Genomic DNA, 19026 nt, shown 5'->3' with positions numbered 1-19026 from the left:
AGATTAATTATGTACCTATACGCTACGTGACGCTTGTGTGTCGAACTTGATTAGCTGACCAACGCGTGACATCACTTGCAAATATCCAATGGCTGAAAATGTAACTGCAGCCGATTCTGTTTTTCGCTTACATTTTCAGGGATATTTGCTAGTTTACAGCTCGCATTAAGAAAAACAATTTAATTGCACGTTCTTAGATAGTAAATTATTTTTAATTCTTTATGTCATTCTAAAGCTGTTTTCTGAAACCACATTTTCATTTTGTTTATATTTATGATGTAAAAAGATGTTTGTATTAAAACTGAATAATTTAAATTCAACAGTATTTGAAACAAAATAAATAAGTTATGTGTTGAAAAACGAAATTCATTTCTAAACTTTTAAAGAAAAACGCAAAAAATCGCCATATTATTATCGACACCAATGATGCTTGATTAATTTCTGTACTAGGTATTGATTGAAATAAAAAAATAACCTATGTTCTAAAAAGCAAGATTAATGGAGAAATGGTAAGAGCTCGTTAGAGAAAAACGGAAGATATTGCCATACTTTTATAGATGCCAAAGTTGCATAATTAATTTCAGTAATATTCACCAATTAAGTAGACATTTACATAATCCAATTAAAGAAAATTTAAATTAAAGGAATAAGTGTTGCAATTTTCTATACTTGTATTCAGCTTATTACTATTAAAAATATTATTATTAAATTAAAATCATTATTATTAATAAATTATTGCGATTAATTAATAATTATTATTAAATAATTATCACTATTAATTAATTATAATTATCAATTAATTATTATCATTATTAATTCATTATTAATATTATTATTAAATTATTATCATTATTATTAAATTATTACGATTAATTAATAATTATTATTAATTATCACTATTAATTAATTATCATTATTAATTCATTATTAATATTATTATTAAATTATATTAGTTATATATTAAAAATTGAATTCAATGGAGGAAAACTGATTAAGGAAACTGTCAAACCATTGTTGACACCATTGATGCTGAATTAATTTTGGTAGCAGGTACTAATTGAAACAAAAAAATAAACTAGGTGCTAAACAGCATAATTAATGGAGAAATGATACTAACTCGTTTAAGAGAAACGTAAATACTTTTATTGATACCTATATTTCATACCGATTTATATTGATATTTTATTGATTGGAACAAACATTGCAACTTTTTATATCTATATTATAAGTTATTGTAATTAAAATAAAGATTATTTTGTTTCAACTTTTTATAAATGAAACAATAAGTCCAAAGTATAAACGAAATATCGGGCGTTCTGATTGTTTCCATCAGAAAGTCTACGAGAGACTAATTGAAAAGCTTCTAAAATCAGTTCTTAACACTCCAGCCTCTCCACTCCATCTCAAATCTCTAGATCTCTCCTCCAAGGATCAGTCCTCCACAAGTTCCTCTATCAGTCAAATGAACCACTTTCATTGGTCCTTTAAAAACCGGTAAAAAGTTACACTAGCGCCCTCTCTTGCAACAAGAATCCGCGCGGGGAAGGATGGTCCCTCACATCCATTCATTCCATGGTAGAAAACAGTTACCATCTTTTTTCCAACGAGATTTACAGTAATAAGCGCCAAAGATTAAAAAAAAAATAGTATGGGCAGGTTTTCACGTAAAAAGTATAATGGGATGGCTATGCCCTTTAAGAAAACTGACGATGAAAAACCAAAGGTACGTCGGAAATTATATCGTTTATTCTATAATATAAAGTGAAATGTTTTGTTCCATTAGGAAATTTTTAAGAATTTTCGTCCAGAATTAATTTTAAGTAATAAAACATCTACTCTATTGGAATTTTTGTGAAGTTTTATTTAATTAATTTAATGAAAATTTCGCCTGTTTCATGATCAAATGTTATTAATCAGTCAAAACTTTAATATTTCAATGAATAAAATAATATTTCTCTTCTTTTTTATAATTTTTTTTTTTTTTGCTTGTTTATTGAAGCCGAAAAATTATTTGAAAATATTCGCGCTTTTAGAAAAATTAACCAATAAACCATCATCTATAAGCCGTTCAATTTAATTAAGTTATAAACCATAATTATTTCATTTATAAATCATAATTTATTATGCTGACATTAATTTTATAATATTTTTGTTACTCCAGAAAAAATATAATAAAAAATTCGATGAAAATTTCTCCTGTTTCGTGATTAAATATTATTAAGCAGTCAAAACTTTACTGTTAGAAACTTTGAACAACAATATCGAACAAGTCTGCTGCAACCTTAGTACAGTGACAAGTAAAATTAGTTCCATTGATTAAAAACAGTTTTAAACTTACTTATTCTACCTTAACTTATTTTTTCTGCAGCTTCTTTTGTTTGTTTGGTAAAGACAACTCAATGTTTCAGTTAATAAAATACTATCTCTCGTCTTTTTTGTAACATATTAATTTTTTTGCTTATTAATTGAAACCGAAAAATTGTTTGAAAATATTCGCTCTTTTAGAAAAATTAACCAATAAACTATAATCAATAAACCGTTAAATTTAATTCAGTTATAAACCATAATTATTTCATTTATAAATCATAATTTATTATACTGACATTAATTTTACAATATTTTAATTACTCAAGAAAAAATATAATAAAAAAATTGATGAAAATTTCTTCTGTTTCGTGATTAAATGTTATTAAGCAGTCAACACTTCACTGTTAGAAATTTTGAACCACAATATCGAACAAGTCTGCTGCAACTTTCATGCGGTGACAAATAAAATTAATCCCATGGATTAAAAATAGTTTTAAACTTATTAATTCCATCTTAACTTATTTTTTTCGTCAGCTTCTTATGTTTGTTTGGAAAAGGTGACTCAATGTTTTCGTTAATAAAATACTATTTCTCCTCTTTTTTATAACTTTCTTTTTGCTTATTTATTGAAACCAAAAAAATTTTTGAAAATATTCGTGCTAGTCGAAAAACTAACCAATAAACCATCATCTATAAGCCGTTAAATTTAATTCAGTAATTCTTAAATTCAGTTTTTTGGTACTCGAGGGGGGGATGTAATAAAAATATGATAATTCATCTTTTTTTAAAAAAAAAATTTAAAAAATATAATAAATCTTTTTTTACAATTTATAAAGTTTAAAAAAAGATATTAAGATATCAAGAATAAAAAATATCGCTATTATAAAAATATATGTCCTAAAAAAAGTACACTTAGTTGAAAATTAACTAATCTTATAGTTGAAAACAAACTAATCTTATAGTTTTCCTGGCATAACTGGTAACTGCCTGTTTGCAATTTTTTATGTCCTAATTTTTAAATCTCCTTTTTTTTTGTATATATCGTAATTTATTACATAGATTGATAATGTACTATGAAACTGTCGTACGCTTGATTGTATTATTGTCATATAATCGCAATTTTAATTAATAAAACCATATTACGAAATAATCTATAATATGAAATAATACCGTAATATTACGAATTGTACGATGTAAATACCTTAATATAAAGTAGAGGAAAATCTACCATCTATTAGCTGTTTTAGGTATACGTATTAATATCAATTGATTTAAAGGCAGAATTAAGAAGAATCAGAAAAATAAAATACTGGTATTAAAATTTTGATTAAAAATTGTTCTAAAATTATTTAGAGAATAAGTTATGAAATGTAACATAATAACTGCGTTATTTATTTAATTATGTGGTAGCTTTATCATTGCATTATCTCTTTCTAAAATAGACTGACATCACCATTTTTTATCTATTTGAAATAAGTACAGTCCGCCGAAGGATCACCCAGAATAACTGTTGAACTAATGATTGGATCGTTATGTTCTAAGACTCAATCTTAATGGTTCGTGGGGTATAACCTCAAATATGCTAGTTAATTAGTACAGGCAATATTTTGTTTCAATTATGAAATCAGACACAAAAACGTACTTTCTCTGAATAAAAATGCCTTTTTTGTTAACGGATTCGGGTTTCTAACCCTTAAAATATAAGGGGTAGCAGCAGTCTGGGAAATATTGTCCCCATAGTTCGGTTAGGAGAGCGATCCATAGTTTTGACCCCTTAATATTAATTTCGCTTTTGCGTATTTTGCCATATCTCGAGAATTTTTAAAGTGAATTTAAAAAATTTTGAACACAATAATAAAATTCATTTGTTCAAAGACAATTTTATGCAAAAAATAAATTTTAATAAATATTTATTGTTTTATTTAGTAATAATCGTAAAAATTTTGAATTGTAAGGTATACAAATTTTTTACATCATTTTAAAGTATGTAATTTTACATGGCAAAATGCAAGCTTTGTGTGAAATTGGTCGAACAGTTTCTGAGAAATCGAGGTCAATCGATCTGAGAATTTGGGGTCAGAAATCCGAATCCATTGAAAAAAAAATTTTTTTCTTCGGAGAAAGTACGTTTCTGAGATATCGCGACTTAAAATATCGTTTGCATTAATTAATTAGCATAATTAAGGTCACGCCCTCGAAACTTTAAGATTGAGCCCTAAAACGTAAAAATCCGATAATTAAATCAAAAGTTTTACGTTCTTTTTTTTTCTTTTTTTTTAGCATTTTAGTGCATTACGAATTTCGGTCATCAAACGATATAATTGGTCTAAGGTTAAATTAATATTAGTGATAAGAAAAATTCTTTTTTTTTATATCTTCAAGAGTTTAAAATTGAGATTTATCATTTTTGCTTGAATGAACATGTTTCTTAGTTTGCAACTCAAATATTTAATAGTATTTCTTTTGCCAATGTATAGTTTTAAGCTACCTCTATTTTGCTTAATTCTATTAATTTGCATAATTTAAGATAGTACTGGCCACGTTCATAATTTCTTCCATTTTTTACAGATTTGATTAATAATTTTTTCCATGCTCGATCGAACTGTTGAACTTTTTATTCTAAACTATCTAAACTTGTATAAATTGATATTTCTAAAAATTCCAACTTATAAAAGCCTATAAGTTATATTGTGAACTACAATTGGGGAAACTTAAATTAAAATTTCGACCGGTCAATCATGTTTTTGAAACCTGTTTTTTTGATAAGTTTTTTTTCTTTCACATATAATGTCGTTATCGTCATTTTGTAATAAATCAATTTAAAAGCATACACATTTGTATCAAATGAAAATTTTCATTTTTTTTTTCAATTTATCTTTTCGAAAATCTATGCAACATGTTGGAGTAGAGGGTAGAAAGCCGAAGTCAACAATTTGTTCGATTTGCGTCTTCAAAGTCTAAGTGAACGGCTTAAATCGGATGCGATTTGTCACAAACACGTTTGTGAACTCACTTCTTAACCGAATCCAAAAGGTTATCTAGCCCCGAATTGTTGTTGTAGTTGTAGTTGTAGCTAATTTACGCCGCACTTGAGCTGCACAATGGGCTATTGGCGACGGTGTGGGAAACATCCCTGAGGATGATCCGAAGACATGCCATCACAATTTTGATCCTCTGCAGAGGGGATGGCACCCCCGCTTCAGTAGCCCGACGACCTGCACGCGAAAACGAGCACTTTACAGTAGAACAATTTAACGAGGACCAATATCGCACACCCTCCGTCCCTACGTAAACTAATCCAAGTGGTCACCCACCCGCACAATGACTGCAGCCAGTGATGCTTGACTTCGGTAATCTGCTGGGAATCGTGTCTGCGTGACTAGTCCCGAGTTATTTGGTACAAGGAGAGCTTTTCGTTATAGTTCTACACTGTGAAAAAAATATGGTTAAAACTACCAGAATATGGTAAAGTTTTCAGTGTTGGTAAAATTTACCGTGTTTCAGGCTCTATGGGAACACCAAAAAGCTCAGTAATTCTTACCGAAACGCTTTGGTAATAATTATTGTAAAATTAACAGGAAAATATGGTTTTATAATATGTAATAAAATTTGATGGCTGTCTTAAAATTTGGTAATTTTATCATGACACCTTACAGCACGCCATGAAAGCCATTTATTCGGTTAAATTTACTTTTCAGCTTTGTATTTTTTAGTACGTGTGTGGTAATTAGACCAATAATTTTGAAAACCAAAATTTCCGGAACATTACGATATGAGCCACGAAAACATTTTCGAATAAGTGGTTTAAATACGTTATATTTTGTTTTTATTGATCAGAATTATGGTTCTTTTACATCGAATTATCATTACATGCAGTATGGTAATAAATTCTAATGAATCTAATAAGTTAAAATCAATATCTCTAAAAATACTTATTTATAAGAAATTCACACATTAAATAATATGGGAGTTGGCATTCTTAGTAAAAATCTTACAGATAAAGTCTACCTTTCTCTCTCGCCAAGTATAGTGTGATGAAAAAAAGGACCACCTTGAATTACTTTTGATCTAATGATAGGATCTTCGAGTTCTGGGACTCAATCTTAATGGTTTGAGGGGGTGACCTCAAATATGCTAATTAATTAGTTGAGATGATATTTTATGTTATAAAATCAAACTCAAAAATGCACTTTTTCAACGCATTTTCACCAGATTCAAATTTCCGACCACCAAAATATAGGGGGTAGCCGTGATCTGGGAAATATGGTTCGCATAGCTTGGTCAGGAGAGTGATCCAAAGTTTGGATTTCCTATTGTTAATTTTACTTTTTGCGTATTTCGGCATACGTCGAGAAATTTTCAAGCGAATGGAAAATTGTTTGCATACAATTAGAAAATTCATTTATCCAAAGATAATTTCTCGGAAAAAATCTATTTTAGTTAATATTTACTATTTTTTATTATTTTATTTAATAATAGAGAAAACTTTTAAATTCTAATATATACAATTTTTACGTTATTTTAAAGTAAGTAATTTTAAATTGCAAAATGCAAATTTTGGGCAAAATCAGTTGAATAGTTCCTGTGAAATCAAATTTTAAATATACGACTTTTTCAAAATTCAATTTCTCAGAAACTATTCAACCGATTTCGCTCAAATTTCGCCATGTGAAATTACCTACTTTAAAATAATGTAAAAAATTGTATATCTGACAATTCAGAATTTTTCGACTGTTATTAAATAAAATACTAAAAATAATAGATAGTAACTAAAATTTATTTTTTCCATAAAATTATCTTCGGATAAACGAATTTTATAATTGTATACAAACAATTTTCAATTCGATTAAAAAGTTCTCGAGATATAGCGAACTACGCAAAAGGTAAAATTAGCATAAAGAGTTCGAATTTTAGATCGCTCTCCTGATCAAACTATGGGGACCATATTTCCCAGATTGCGGCTACCTCCTATATTTTGGGGTTCGGAAATCCGAGTCCGTTAAAAAAAAAGGTATGTTTATTCAGAGAAAGGGCATTTTTGTGTCTTATTTCGTAACTAAAATATCGCCTATACTAATTAATTAGCATAGTTGAAGTCACCCACTTGAACCATTAAGTCCTAGAACGTGAAGATCCGATTATTAGATCAAAAGTTATTCAGGGTGATCAGGTTTTTTTTTTGTGCATTGTACATTTTTCTTAGATAATATCATATTGAGTTGCAGCTTAAAATAAGATAAGTATCCTTGTGCTTCCATCCTTTTAAAGTTTAAATAAATTAGAGTTCAAATTCTGCTCCGAGTTAAGCTACCAATGTTGGATTAGAAAACGTGCCGAGCTTTTAGAATTAATATGATTTCTCATGTAAGGTAAAATGTAATTGTAAAGAACAAACTGCTTTTGAACTAACGTTGGAGTATAGAGTTTAAATTGGAAAAGTAATTGAAATTCTGGGTTGCATTCCAATTGGTTTAAATACATGGAGAGAACATATTCTTAAAAATACCCTCAAATTTTTCTTTTTGTCATATTGCTGTTATAACTTCTTCTTCAAACTACTTCTCGCATTTTATTCGAAATTTTTCAATTTTGTAAGAAAATTAGATAAATAGTTTATCAGAAAATTCTGTGTCAAAATTTTGAAATTCTTAAATCAAAATTTTAAAGTTAGAGTAGTTATGGAGATAAAAAAATTATATATGATTGTCAAGAACAGGGTGGTTATAATTAAATTTACCTTTTTAGACCTACGTCCAGAGTTTTCTGGTTAATATACATTGGTTAAATTTATTATACCTTATATGAACAACGGAGAAAGGAAATCTGCAATACAACTTTAGTTCCGATTATGACTACCAAGTGGAAAAAGGGAAGAAATAAAGAAAATTTAAAAACACCAATTGCAAACTCAAAACTTTATTTAATCATGGCTAAAGCCCTGTAAATTACGTGAAAACAAAGTTTTTATTATTATAAATATGTAGAAAACAGCATAATTTAAGATTATTCAGACTGTACAAAATGTTCGTTTATCTGAAAACTGAAAATTATGGCATCTATTTTGCACCGAAACGTTGTTTCACGTTTCAGTTACAACCGTCGTTAAACAGCAGACCCTATTTCGGGTTTGCGACTACTAATATTCAACTCCGCAGCATTGTAATTTTGAACCTCATCCAGAAGACAAGGGAACTCCTAGATAAAGTATTGGAAGAAATTTGCCTGCGTGGAGGACTTTTTGATGGAACTAAACAGCATTTGAGTCAAGTGGAGAAGATTTTCGTCGGTACGAGCCGGGCGTGGAATTCGTATAGACAAGCCATCGCTGGGATTCGAAACCGGTTCACCTCATTGGAAGGCGAATACTCCTATCCCCTGAGCCACCACGACTCCTTACGTTTAAGTGATTCATTACACCAAAACTATGGATAGTTCTTGGTGCAGTGAAAGACCTAGAATGTTCTTTTATACAACATGTTGTAAAGTAGTCACCACCATGTTTGCTATTTAGTAACATTAAAATTCATGATTACAGTACGACATAAGAATCAGAATCACATACGAATTATTGAAAGAATCAGTGAAGATTCTTTACTTTTCCACTACCATATAAATCAAAAATCATAAATTTTGGATACATTTGTGGAATACTTAAAATAAAATTAGTTTTTTAATCAAACATACACACTGCACAGACAGAATACTAATATGAATTCGAACGAAACCGAAAGGTGTGGAAGTTAAATATTATAAAATTATTTTTTAAAAAATTCACGGATTTAGGCAAATCTTACAAGAACTTAAATATCGTTATTATCTAATTAAAAGCATGCTTGCATTTTATATCAGTTTATATAAGTAGTTTGTCAAATCAATCAGACTAGAAGATTAAAATTACTTGGCAAATAATTGACAGCAATCAATATTCTTGATAAATTAGTAAAGAGGATTGAAACTTACTTGTTATTAAATAGGCTGTGATCAATTTGTCAACTCAATCCGATGAGAAGAAATCCCATTTTACTGGTATACTTTGTGCAAATAAATTGCCCTCCTGGCCGCCATATTGTCACTATCTTAAAATTGCATAATTATTTAATTTTAAACTTCCAATAATGGTCCAAGAATATTTTGTTGTGATCGGGGGGGACTGCTGGAAAGTAATGTCATTTTGGTGCATTTGATATTTATTATCATGATTTCATTTAACAACATATTTAATATTAATAAAACAAAAGTAGACCATTAAAACCATTTTAGAACTAGTGAAGTGCCTTAAAGCATAATTTACATATTGCGCAAATTCTTTAATCAATTTAATTGCAAAGTAAAATTTCTTTGTGACTACATGGGAAATCAGAATTAGAGTTGGTTGGTTGGTAGAGTTTTATATTCATAACAAACTTCTCGTATAATAATAAAAAATATATTATATAAATAAATAAAAAATATCAGTATAAATGAATATAATTAAAAATATTTTAAAAAATATATTATAAAAAATATTAAAGATTTGCACCTATAAACGACAAAATATTTTATTAAAAATTTATTTTATGAAGAGAACTGTTTTGAAAACTGTTATTTCATCGCATTTTCCGCTTTTTTTATGGAGTTAAATGATTTGCGCAGAGATTTTCTCATATAACGAAACAAAATTTCAAGTTTTAACAAAACTAAATGCCATTAACAAAACTAAATATCATTAACTAACGAATAACATAATGAGTTTTACAAGGAAAAAAAAGTCGCTAAATATCTTTTCCCTCTAAAAAAAACTCGCTGAAAGTAAATTTAATGTAAAATTCACAAAATCGACGTTTTCTGACAATTTAAACCCATGAAATTACTTTAAGCAAAATATCTGAGCTAAGCGATCAATGCAAGGACACATATTTTGCAACGTAATACAAATTGAAGCTCCACAGACTTGGTAAAAAAAAAGTTGTACTAACGATCAGTAAAATAGTAATTCCAGGCGTGTAATTTTAGGGAAATGGGTATGTAATAAGGAAATATCTTCTAGCTCCATTTCCCTCTGTACCTAATGACATTAAAGAAAAATCTCTGAGGTAAGGGGAAAAAATATTCCTGCCAGAAAAAGTTGCGAAAAAGTGATATAAAAAAAAGTAACAGAAATAGCTAATGTGTCATTAAGAAAATGGGTTTGGCGTATATGCATGTATTAGCAGGCATGGCAACGAAAATCCGAATTCAGGTGCAATGTGTTTTCTAATGATAAAAAAAATATCCTTCCTAAAGTAACTGCTTTTGAAATATGTGAATATAGAATAAAATTTATGACTAATATTCGATGTTGCATCAATTATTTATCGAACATCAACTGTCAATCTCCTTACCCAGGAGACGTAATTTGAGAGGAGATTGTAATTTGCAAGGACTATCGATATCTTTATATAAAAAAAAACTCGCTGATATCGAACAGATATCGAATAAACTCGCGTGGATATCGACTAACTCATTTATAAAAACGTACTTCCAATATAAATAATATTTCTACATTTTTAATATATTTTACATACAAATTTTTAACACATTCTTGAATTATTGGAAAAAAATATTTTATTATGATTTTAAATTTGTAAAAAAAAAAAAAAAAAAAAAAAAAAAAAAAAAAAAAACTTTTTTTTTTTATTTAAGCAACCGACTTTTTTCTTTATATCTAAAGTTTAAAAATCAGTGAAAAAGCATGAAACTAAACTCTACCAATAAATGTATTTATGTAGTAAATTGTTATGGTATTTATTTTTAATATTTGTATAATTCTCTTTTCTAATATATTATTCTTTGCTATTACTATCCTTTTTATTTTGATTATTATTTAAATTTAGAGGCTTGAAACTGAAAAATATGTTCCTTTATCGTATTATTGTGTGATTTTATAATATTACCTTATTTAAAACATTTTATGATGTAAATATTTAATTAATTTTTTACAATTATAAAACAATAAATCAACTATATTTGCTTTCATAATAAAGTTAATGGAAAATGGATTGTTCAGCCAATGTTTGCAATTAAAATAAATACTAAATGGAGATTTTAAAAATAGAGATTTTATACAAAATAGAAATTTTATAGTAACCAAAATTTAAATATGAATTTAAAAAAACAAGTCAACTCAGTGGATAAAGATAAAGTTGTAATAATAACTACTCAGTAGATAAAGAGCCATGGTCGCTCAGGGGATAGAGCGCTTTCCTCCTAATGAGATAACCCCGGTTAGAATCCCAGGGATGGCTGGTCGAAACAAATTTCGCAACCAGCTCAAACAGACCGCAGTGCTGACGTAAAATATTCTCAGTGGTAGACGGATCATGGATTAGATTCCACTTACCATCAGGCTAAACTAATCAGGGAGGTTTTCGTAGTTTTCTTCTTCATGTAGTGCAAATGAGGGTTATTTCCATCAAAAAGTTCGCCACGAAGACAACTTCTCCCAATACTTGATCCAGGAGGTTTCTTGTCTTTTGGATTTGGTTCAAAACTGCAAGGTTACGGACTTGAACATTAGTAGTCGTAAACTCAAAATTGGGCCGACTGTTCAACAACGCTTATAAAATAACTAATCATAAGGATAATATTTAAATTTTGTGACTAAAAAATAAAAAAAACCGTGATAATACAATAAGAAATTTTTGAATCGTTACATCGACTATTCTTGATTTTGATGTAATAAATTGATTATCGTCGACATACAAAAATTATTGCACAGAAAATGGGGATTGATATGCGAAGCGAACATTGGTGGAGCTTCCTAGTATTTATATGCAACTTTAAATATTTTAGAATATATCCTAATTTCATTTCATGCAAAAAGTTATTTCGTTGATATAATATTTTTAATAAAAAAAAAATTTAAAAATTCCTAAATTTGTAGCTGCGTAATTATCTCATATTTCCGGAGTTGTATTAAATGAGTCTATAAAGCAGTTGAAATATTTTAAACATATGAAGCATTAATTTTGAAAATAATAATATCTCCGAGAAAATAAAGATAGATTTGAAATTTTCAGATAATTTTCGCTCTTGTAATGTATAGCAAAGGATTATTGATAATATCCTATTTTATTAACATCGTAAATTATCTAACTAATAAAATGTCAAAAAGATTAAAACATCATTTTTTTTAAAAAAAGAAATTTAGTTTAGAAATCAAAAAGTCCAATTTAAACTTGGCAAATATTCAGTTCATTGAATAAATACGAAAATATAGCAAAATAATCTAATACTTTCAATGCCATGTCAAATGAGCAAAAAAGAGCATCAAAATCTAACTAAAGAAAAGGAAAAATGAAGTCATAAAAATCGAATAGCAACAATATTTATATCATAGGCTCAAAGCTTTGCATGTCAATTTACTCGAATCGCATTGTATTGAATGCTACATCAGTAGCTTCATATTTTTATCGATAATATGTATTTTGTATAGCAAAAGAAGCAAACAATTGGTAAATTTCCATCAGAACTACCCTTAAACACAGAGCTGGTTATATTTAGTGCGCTACCATATAACTCCCCACCACCATTTCCGAATAAAATATAAAAGCAGTCAGTCGAACAAAAAAAAATTCAGCCACTACTACTTTATTTTTATCCCATTTCTAAGCACTCGCTTTTTTCCCCATATCCTTATTATTATCTCTTTTTCCAATCGGTTTTCGATAATCGGTCAAAACAGAAAATGTCCTTTTTTTGTTACATTGGCATTGCTTCTTGCTTCAACTCTCTCAAATAAAGAGTGCATTAAAAAAAGAGAGAAGTTGAGGCTAAGCGTAAACGAACGTCCGTCATCACAATTCAGTTAATGATAGAGCAAGCCGGTAATGCGGAAATTTTCTTAGGAATGAAAACAAACTTTCCGAAGTGGCGTGTTTGCTTCACCGCATGTGAAGTAACAGGACTCGCCTCAAACTGAGAGAAAAATCTATAAAAGTTATTTAAAAACTATCATTTCATTGAAATGCTTAGAGAGTCTTCTTAAAGTATTTGTTTGAACTTTTTCTTTCGTTTTTTTTCACGATGACATACGTGTTTAAAACTTTTTTGAAAGAGAGTTTTATAAAAATTTCACTTTTCCAATAACGGCATATTGATTTTAAAAATGCCATAACAATTGTTGTTAAACTTAAAGAGCGTAAATCGCTGTGGTCTATATCAAATTTAAATAAACATGTACAGAACTGCAATAATCGCTACAAACTACAGTAAACTTTAAACACAACTACTACAATCATTGCATATTGAAATAATAAATAGTGCCGTTAACAATTGCCTTTAAACTTAAAGAGCGTGAATCGCTCTGGTATATATCAAATTTAAATAAACACATACACTATCACTACAATAATCGCTACAAACTACAGTAAACCTTAAACACAACTACTACAATCATTGCATATTGAAGTAATAAATAGTGCCCTTAACAATTGCCGTTAAACTTAAAGAGCGTGAATCGCTGTGGTCTATATCAAATTTAAATAAACACATACACAACTACAATAATCGCTACAAATCACAGTAAATCTTAAACATAACTACTACAATCATTGCAGATTAAAGTAATAAATAGTGCTCCAGCAGCTCAGACGATAAAGGTGTCATTCACTACGCTGGGGCAGAGCTAGGAGTCGTGAGTTCAATCCTGGCAGCCAACTAAATAACTCTCGTGTACCAGAAATGTGAGTTTTAAATCTGTCGTGGCTGAAAGTCGTCTCGTTAGTCGTGGTGGGGAAATTTGAGACAGAGGAGTATCAGCCCAGTTGTCGTCCTCGTCATTTGACCGGGGTCAAAACTAGATTCAAAATTCGATTTGTCTCAACAGATTGTGCTGCTAATTGGAAAAAGTATTAAACTACTGTTTTTTGCTGAAACCATTCTTTTTAATAATCTGCATGGTCAACTATTAAATTTGTTTACAAACTAAATCACATTGTTGTTGCAAATTCTTGTTACTTTTATAGCTTTTTCAGTCATCTTCGGATCTGTTTACAAACGTTATACGTTATATGAAAACTTTTAAGTTAAAGGTACACTTCCTCATTTCCTACAAAGAGTGCAACAGACCACATGTGTCTATCTCCCTATGTTTTTCTTTAATTAGTTTTTAAAACTGACTGTCAGCTTTTGTGACAATCGGTAAGTATTGATTATCTGACACCAATAAAACGATCTAATACAATCGTTTATCAACTTGTGTTCTTAAATAATTAAGGACAGTTTGACAAATTCGAGATGCAAAAACACGTGCAAACTTAAATACAGTGAGAAATGAGATAAATGAGACAAATCAACTTATATCTGGAGAAGTACAATTTGATTTCAACAATCACTGTACAACTGTACCGACAGTAAATTAACAAAGACAACCTGATGACATCAACTATATTCTCATAGATGTTAAAAAATTAATTTTAGTTTAGTTTCATTTCGCATTTAAATGAGACAAATCAACTTATTTCTGTAGAAGTACAATTTGATTTCAACAATCATTGTACAACTGCACCGACAGTAAATTAACAGAGACAACCTGATGAAATCAACTATATTCTCATAATTGTTAAAAAATTAATTTTAGTTTAGCTTCATTTCACATTTTTTCTAACGAGTTAATACTATGCCTGTTAAGAAATTATAAGGCTATCGACAAAAAAATTACCGTGTTATTATAAATAACTTCAAACTCACAATCTGAAATATCCCCAATTATCATGAGCTAGAGTCCCCTCGCTACCGGGCTAACCATGAGTGGTTTTCAACACATAAGTGAGTTAGTTTCCCTCAAATAATAAAATGGTATCCAGAAAAGCCCTGAAATGGTAAAATATTACAATTTGTCTCAATATTTTATTTAATGACCGTCTTTGAACAACTGACCCAATTTTGAGTTTACGACTACTAATGTAATTTTGAATCTAATCCAGAAGACAAGAGAACTCCTGGTTCGAGTATTGGGCGAAATTTGCCTTCGTGGACTTTTTGTTGGAACTAACCTGCCTTTGCGATACACGGAGGGCAAAATCAGGATAACCCCCCATGGTTATCCTGACGGTAAGGGGACTCTTCATCCACCATTGTTGACATTTTACGTCAGTTCTGTGGTCGGTGCGAGTCGGGTGGGGAATTCGTACCGACCAGCCACAGCAGAGATACGGACCCTGTTCTCCTCATTGAAAGGCGAATGCTCTATCCCCTAAGCAACAACGATTCTGTCTGAATATTTGATCTCTTTTTTGATCTTACAGTTTGAGTCCAAAGTTTGAGACTGCCTAGTTTAACAATTGTAGACAAAAATCCGATAAGGAAACGCTATTTTAAAAGTGGTATTAAAATGAAATATTAAGTCATGTTTGCTAATTGCTGGTTAAATATAATAAAATTTCGAATAATGCTATTAAATTTTAACTAAAAGATATATTATTTCCTGTAAAATTTGCTTTCTTGTCCCGAAAGAGTACTTACGAAATAATTAAAAATCAATAGCCTTCAAAACAGTTAATAATTATTTAAAATTATGCTTATATATAACTAGATTAATAAGAGTATTAATATATAGGTACATCATAAGTAAACAAAGTTTAATATCATCGCATAATTAATCAGCAATAGTTCAATTTTAATCATTCCCTGTGTACATATATAATTTAAATCTTTTAATCCACTAGAATTTTAAATACGCGTTTGTCTTGCAATCATTTCCTTTTCTTTTCTTTTTATTTTAAAATTTTACCTCGCAACGAAGAATCATGTTTGGAAAAGTTTCCTGAGTTTGAAATAAATGAAGCACTGTCGTATTTTACAGTTAATACTTTTATCCAACTACATCATCAAATATTTCAAAAATTTTTCTCAATTTTCGAGCGTCAAAATGTTATTCTAACACAAAAATTTATTAAGACAAAGCAACATTTAATTTTCATCGCATTTGATATCTGTCTCTTTCAATTATAGAAACAACTCGAAGTTTGTAGTTGAAGGATTAGTATTTTCTCGTAAATTTTTCCAATGTAAACAGAAATAAACTCAGGGAAAATTATACTACGAGTAGTAATAAAGTATTCTCCGAATAAATAAATAAGCATGATAGATATATTTATAAAATTTCCTATAGAAGAATTGACAAGTTTAAATTGTGGAATGGCAGAAACCTTTTTTTTTTCAATTTTGTCTTCTTTGCATGGTTATTGTTATTAAGTATTAGTTTGAGTTAACTATTTCCTCCTAAGCTCTTTCTATCATTTAATTTCATCCCAAGTTGTTTACACTGTTAGAAAACTTAAAGCATGTTAAACCATAATCTAGTCGAGTTTGCTGTCACCTTAATATGGCGCCGACATTGACATTGTCCATATCATCGTATTTCTAATATCTGACTGCAATATTTTTTTTTCTAACGGCAGGCACTGAATTTGAATCGTTGCCTATACTATGCCAGAATTGTTGCTCATTTCGCGTTACCCAGTGGGCACCTGTGAACCAAAGTCACGGAGGCGAGCAACATTGCCCACGCCACACTACCACAAACCCGTTTAAAGGGTGGGCCACATTCACACATCAATCACACACAACAGAGAACAGCACAAAGAGAGAGAGAAACATCCATGCCCAGAGCGGGATTCGAACCCGCAGCCTATGGCTTCGCAGTCAGGCATGCTAACCGCTCGGCCACCTGGCCGGCCTGACTGCAATATAGTTCACAAAGAACAGAAATTACTGTACTGAATTGTTATGACGTTATTGATTTTTAAAAAAAATTTTATATATAATTCTGGTAATGAAAACTAAAATATGCAGTATTTAAACCAATCACATGATAACGTAATACCGAAAAATCTGGTTTTGAAAATTATAGTTCTTAATACGGCGCCAGCATTGACATTGTCCATATCATCTTATTTCTAATATCTAACTGCAATATAGTCCACGGAGAACAGAAATTACTGTACTAAATTGTTATGACGTTATTGATAATAAAAAAAAATTAAATATATAATTCTGGTAATGAAAACTAAAATATGCAGTATTTAAACCAATCACATGATAACGTAATACCGAAAAATCTGGTTTTGAAAATTATAGTTCTTAATACGGCGTTGACATTGGTAAATTTTACCATATTCTGGAATTTTTTAGAATACTTCTGTTCTCAGTGTATGATTTAACGTGATCGGAAATGTGGTTCAATTTCAATAAAATTTTAAGTTTGCAGCAAAATTGCTCAATATTATAGTTTAAGGTAACGATATTATGATTCAATGAGGTACCGAAAACGTGTTGAGTCACACTAGAGCAGTGATTCTCAACCTTTTTTTTTGCTGCGGCACACTTTTAACGATTTCGAAATTTGACGGCACTTAATGGAAAGAATTAGTTTAAAAGTTGTTTACTTACCTATAACACACTGTGTTAAATAGTTTGTGATAATAATTTTGAATGTGAATATATGAATGTGAATATGTGAATATATGAAAATAATATGTACTACAAAAGCACGTTTATTAAGAGATTAATTATTTCTTTCGACTAATTTTTTATTAATTAGTAACAGTCATTTTTTTTCTAGTTATTGATTGTTAGCTTGTTTTCTATTGTTATCAACTGCTAGTTTTTACATTAATTATTATTTTTTGTGATTTCTTGTTAATTAGTTTTATTTCTAATTATTAATTGTTAGCTTATTTCTTGTTAGTTATCCTTTTCTAATTTGTTTTGTTAGAATTATAAATTGCATAGCTTACTTTAATGATTAGCTTTTATTTCCATTTGAAAGTTAATATTTAGCTTGCTACCTTTTGTTAATTAATAATTTTAAAGTCATTAAGTTTTCCACTTATTTCAACATGTTTTGTCAAAAACAATTTAAACTCATCCTTCTTATTTTAAGATTGTCAGAGACACGACAATCGCCGGCAAAGATGTTCACGCTGTTAAAGCGCGGAAAAATTACAAGAAGCATATATATAATATTATATATATGCATAATAATAATATATATATATATATATATGTATACACTTTTCTTTAATTTAAACTTTATTCGTAATAAAAAAAGCATTATAATTTTTATTGTATCATTTTTAATATTTGGTGGCATATTTTAAGAAATTGGTGGCACACAAAAGTGCAGCGGCACAGTGGTTGAGAATCACTGCACTAGAGTGTAAACTTTAGACCATAGTATGAATGAATAGCTGTTTACTTTACAAAAACCGGAAAATAGTTTCCGTGTGATAGGTAATTCATTGTTTTCTAACTACGTTTAATAAATGAAAAAAGTTGAATAAAAATAATTCGAAAAGCAAGTTTTAAACATCAAATAAATGAATAATTTTCATGCAATCGCAATTTTATTTTTCAATATGTAAACAAAAGTCAAAAGAAGAATACAAAAATTTGTATATCAAGTAGTATACATAGACTTATAATATAGTCTATGTCTTATTTATTAGTCCTATTACCTATATTATTAGTCTATGGTTCTGTACTTTAAATAAATAAATATCTTTTGCACATTTGTAATTTTGTTTTTCAAGTAATAAACAAAAGACAAAAAGTGAAAAAAAGCAAATATTTGTGAAACAAGCTTTAAACTTTAACTGTAAATAAGTGATAATTATACATTTGCAATTTAATTTTTCTAGTGGTAAAAAGTAAAAAAGCAAAAAATAAATTAGAAAAAGAAGTTTTAAAGTTCAACGA

At 29.0% G+C, this 19026-nt stretch overlaps 1 protein-coding gene across 1 annotated transcript in view; it reads left to right on the top strand.

Annotated features, from left to right (window-relative positions):
• Positions 1–1547: 1547 nt before the first annotated feature.
• Positions 1548–19026, top strand: part of LOC107450430 (protein O-mannosyl-transferase Tmtc3) — a 62775-nt gene continuing 45296 nt past the window's right edge. Inside the window, exon 1 of the mRNA XM_016066220.3 lies at positions 1548–1723. Coding sequence (XP_015921706.1) covers positions 1649–1723 — 75 coding nt within the window. The 5' untranslated portion in view covers positions 1548–1648. The remainder of the gene's footprint in view (positions 1724–19026) is intronic.

This window comes from Parasteatoda tepidariorum, chromosome 8 (assembly GCF_043381705.1).
Source record: "Parasteatoda tepidariorum isolate YZ-2023 chromosome 8, CAS_Ptep_4.0, whole genome shotgun sequence".
In the NCBI taxonomy this organism is placed as follows: Eukaryota; Metazoa; Arthropoda; class Arachnida; order Araneae; family Theridiidae; genus Parasteatoda; species Parasteatoda tepidariorum.
This window is presented reverse-complemented; position numbering and strand designations above follow the sequence as displayed.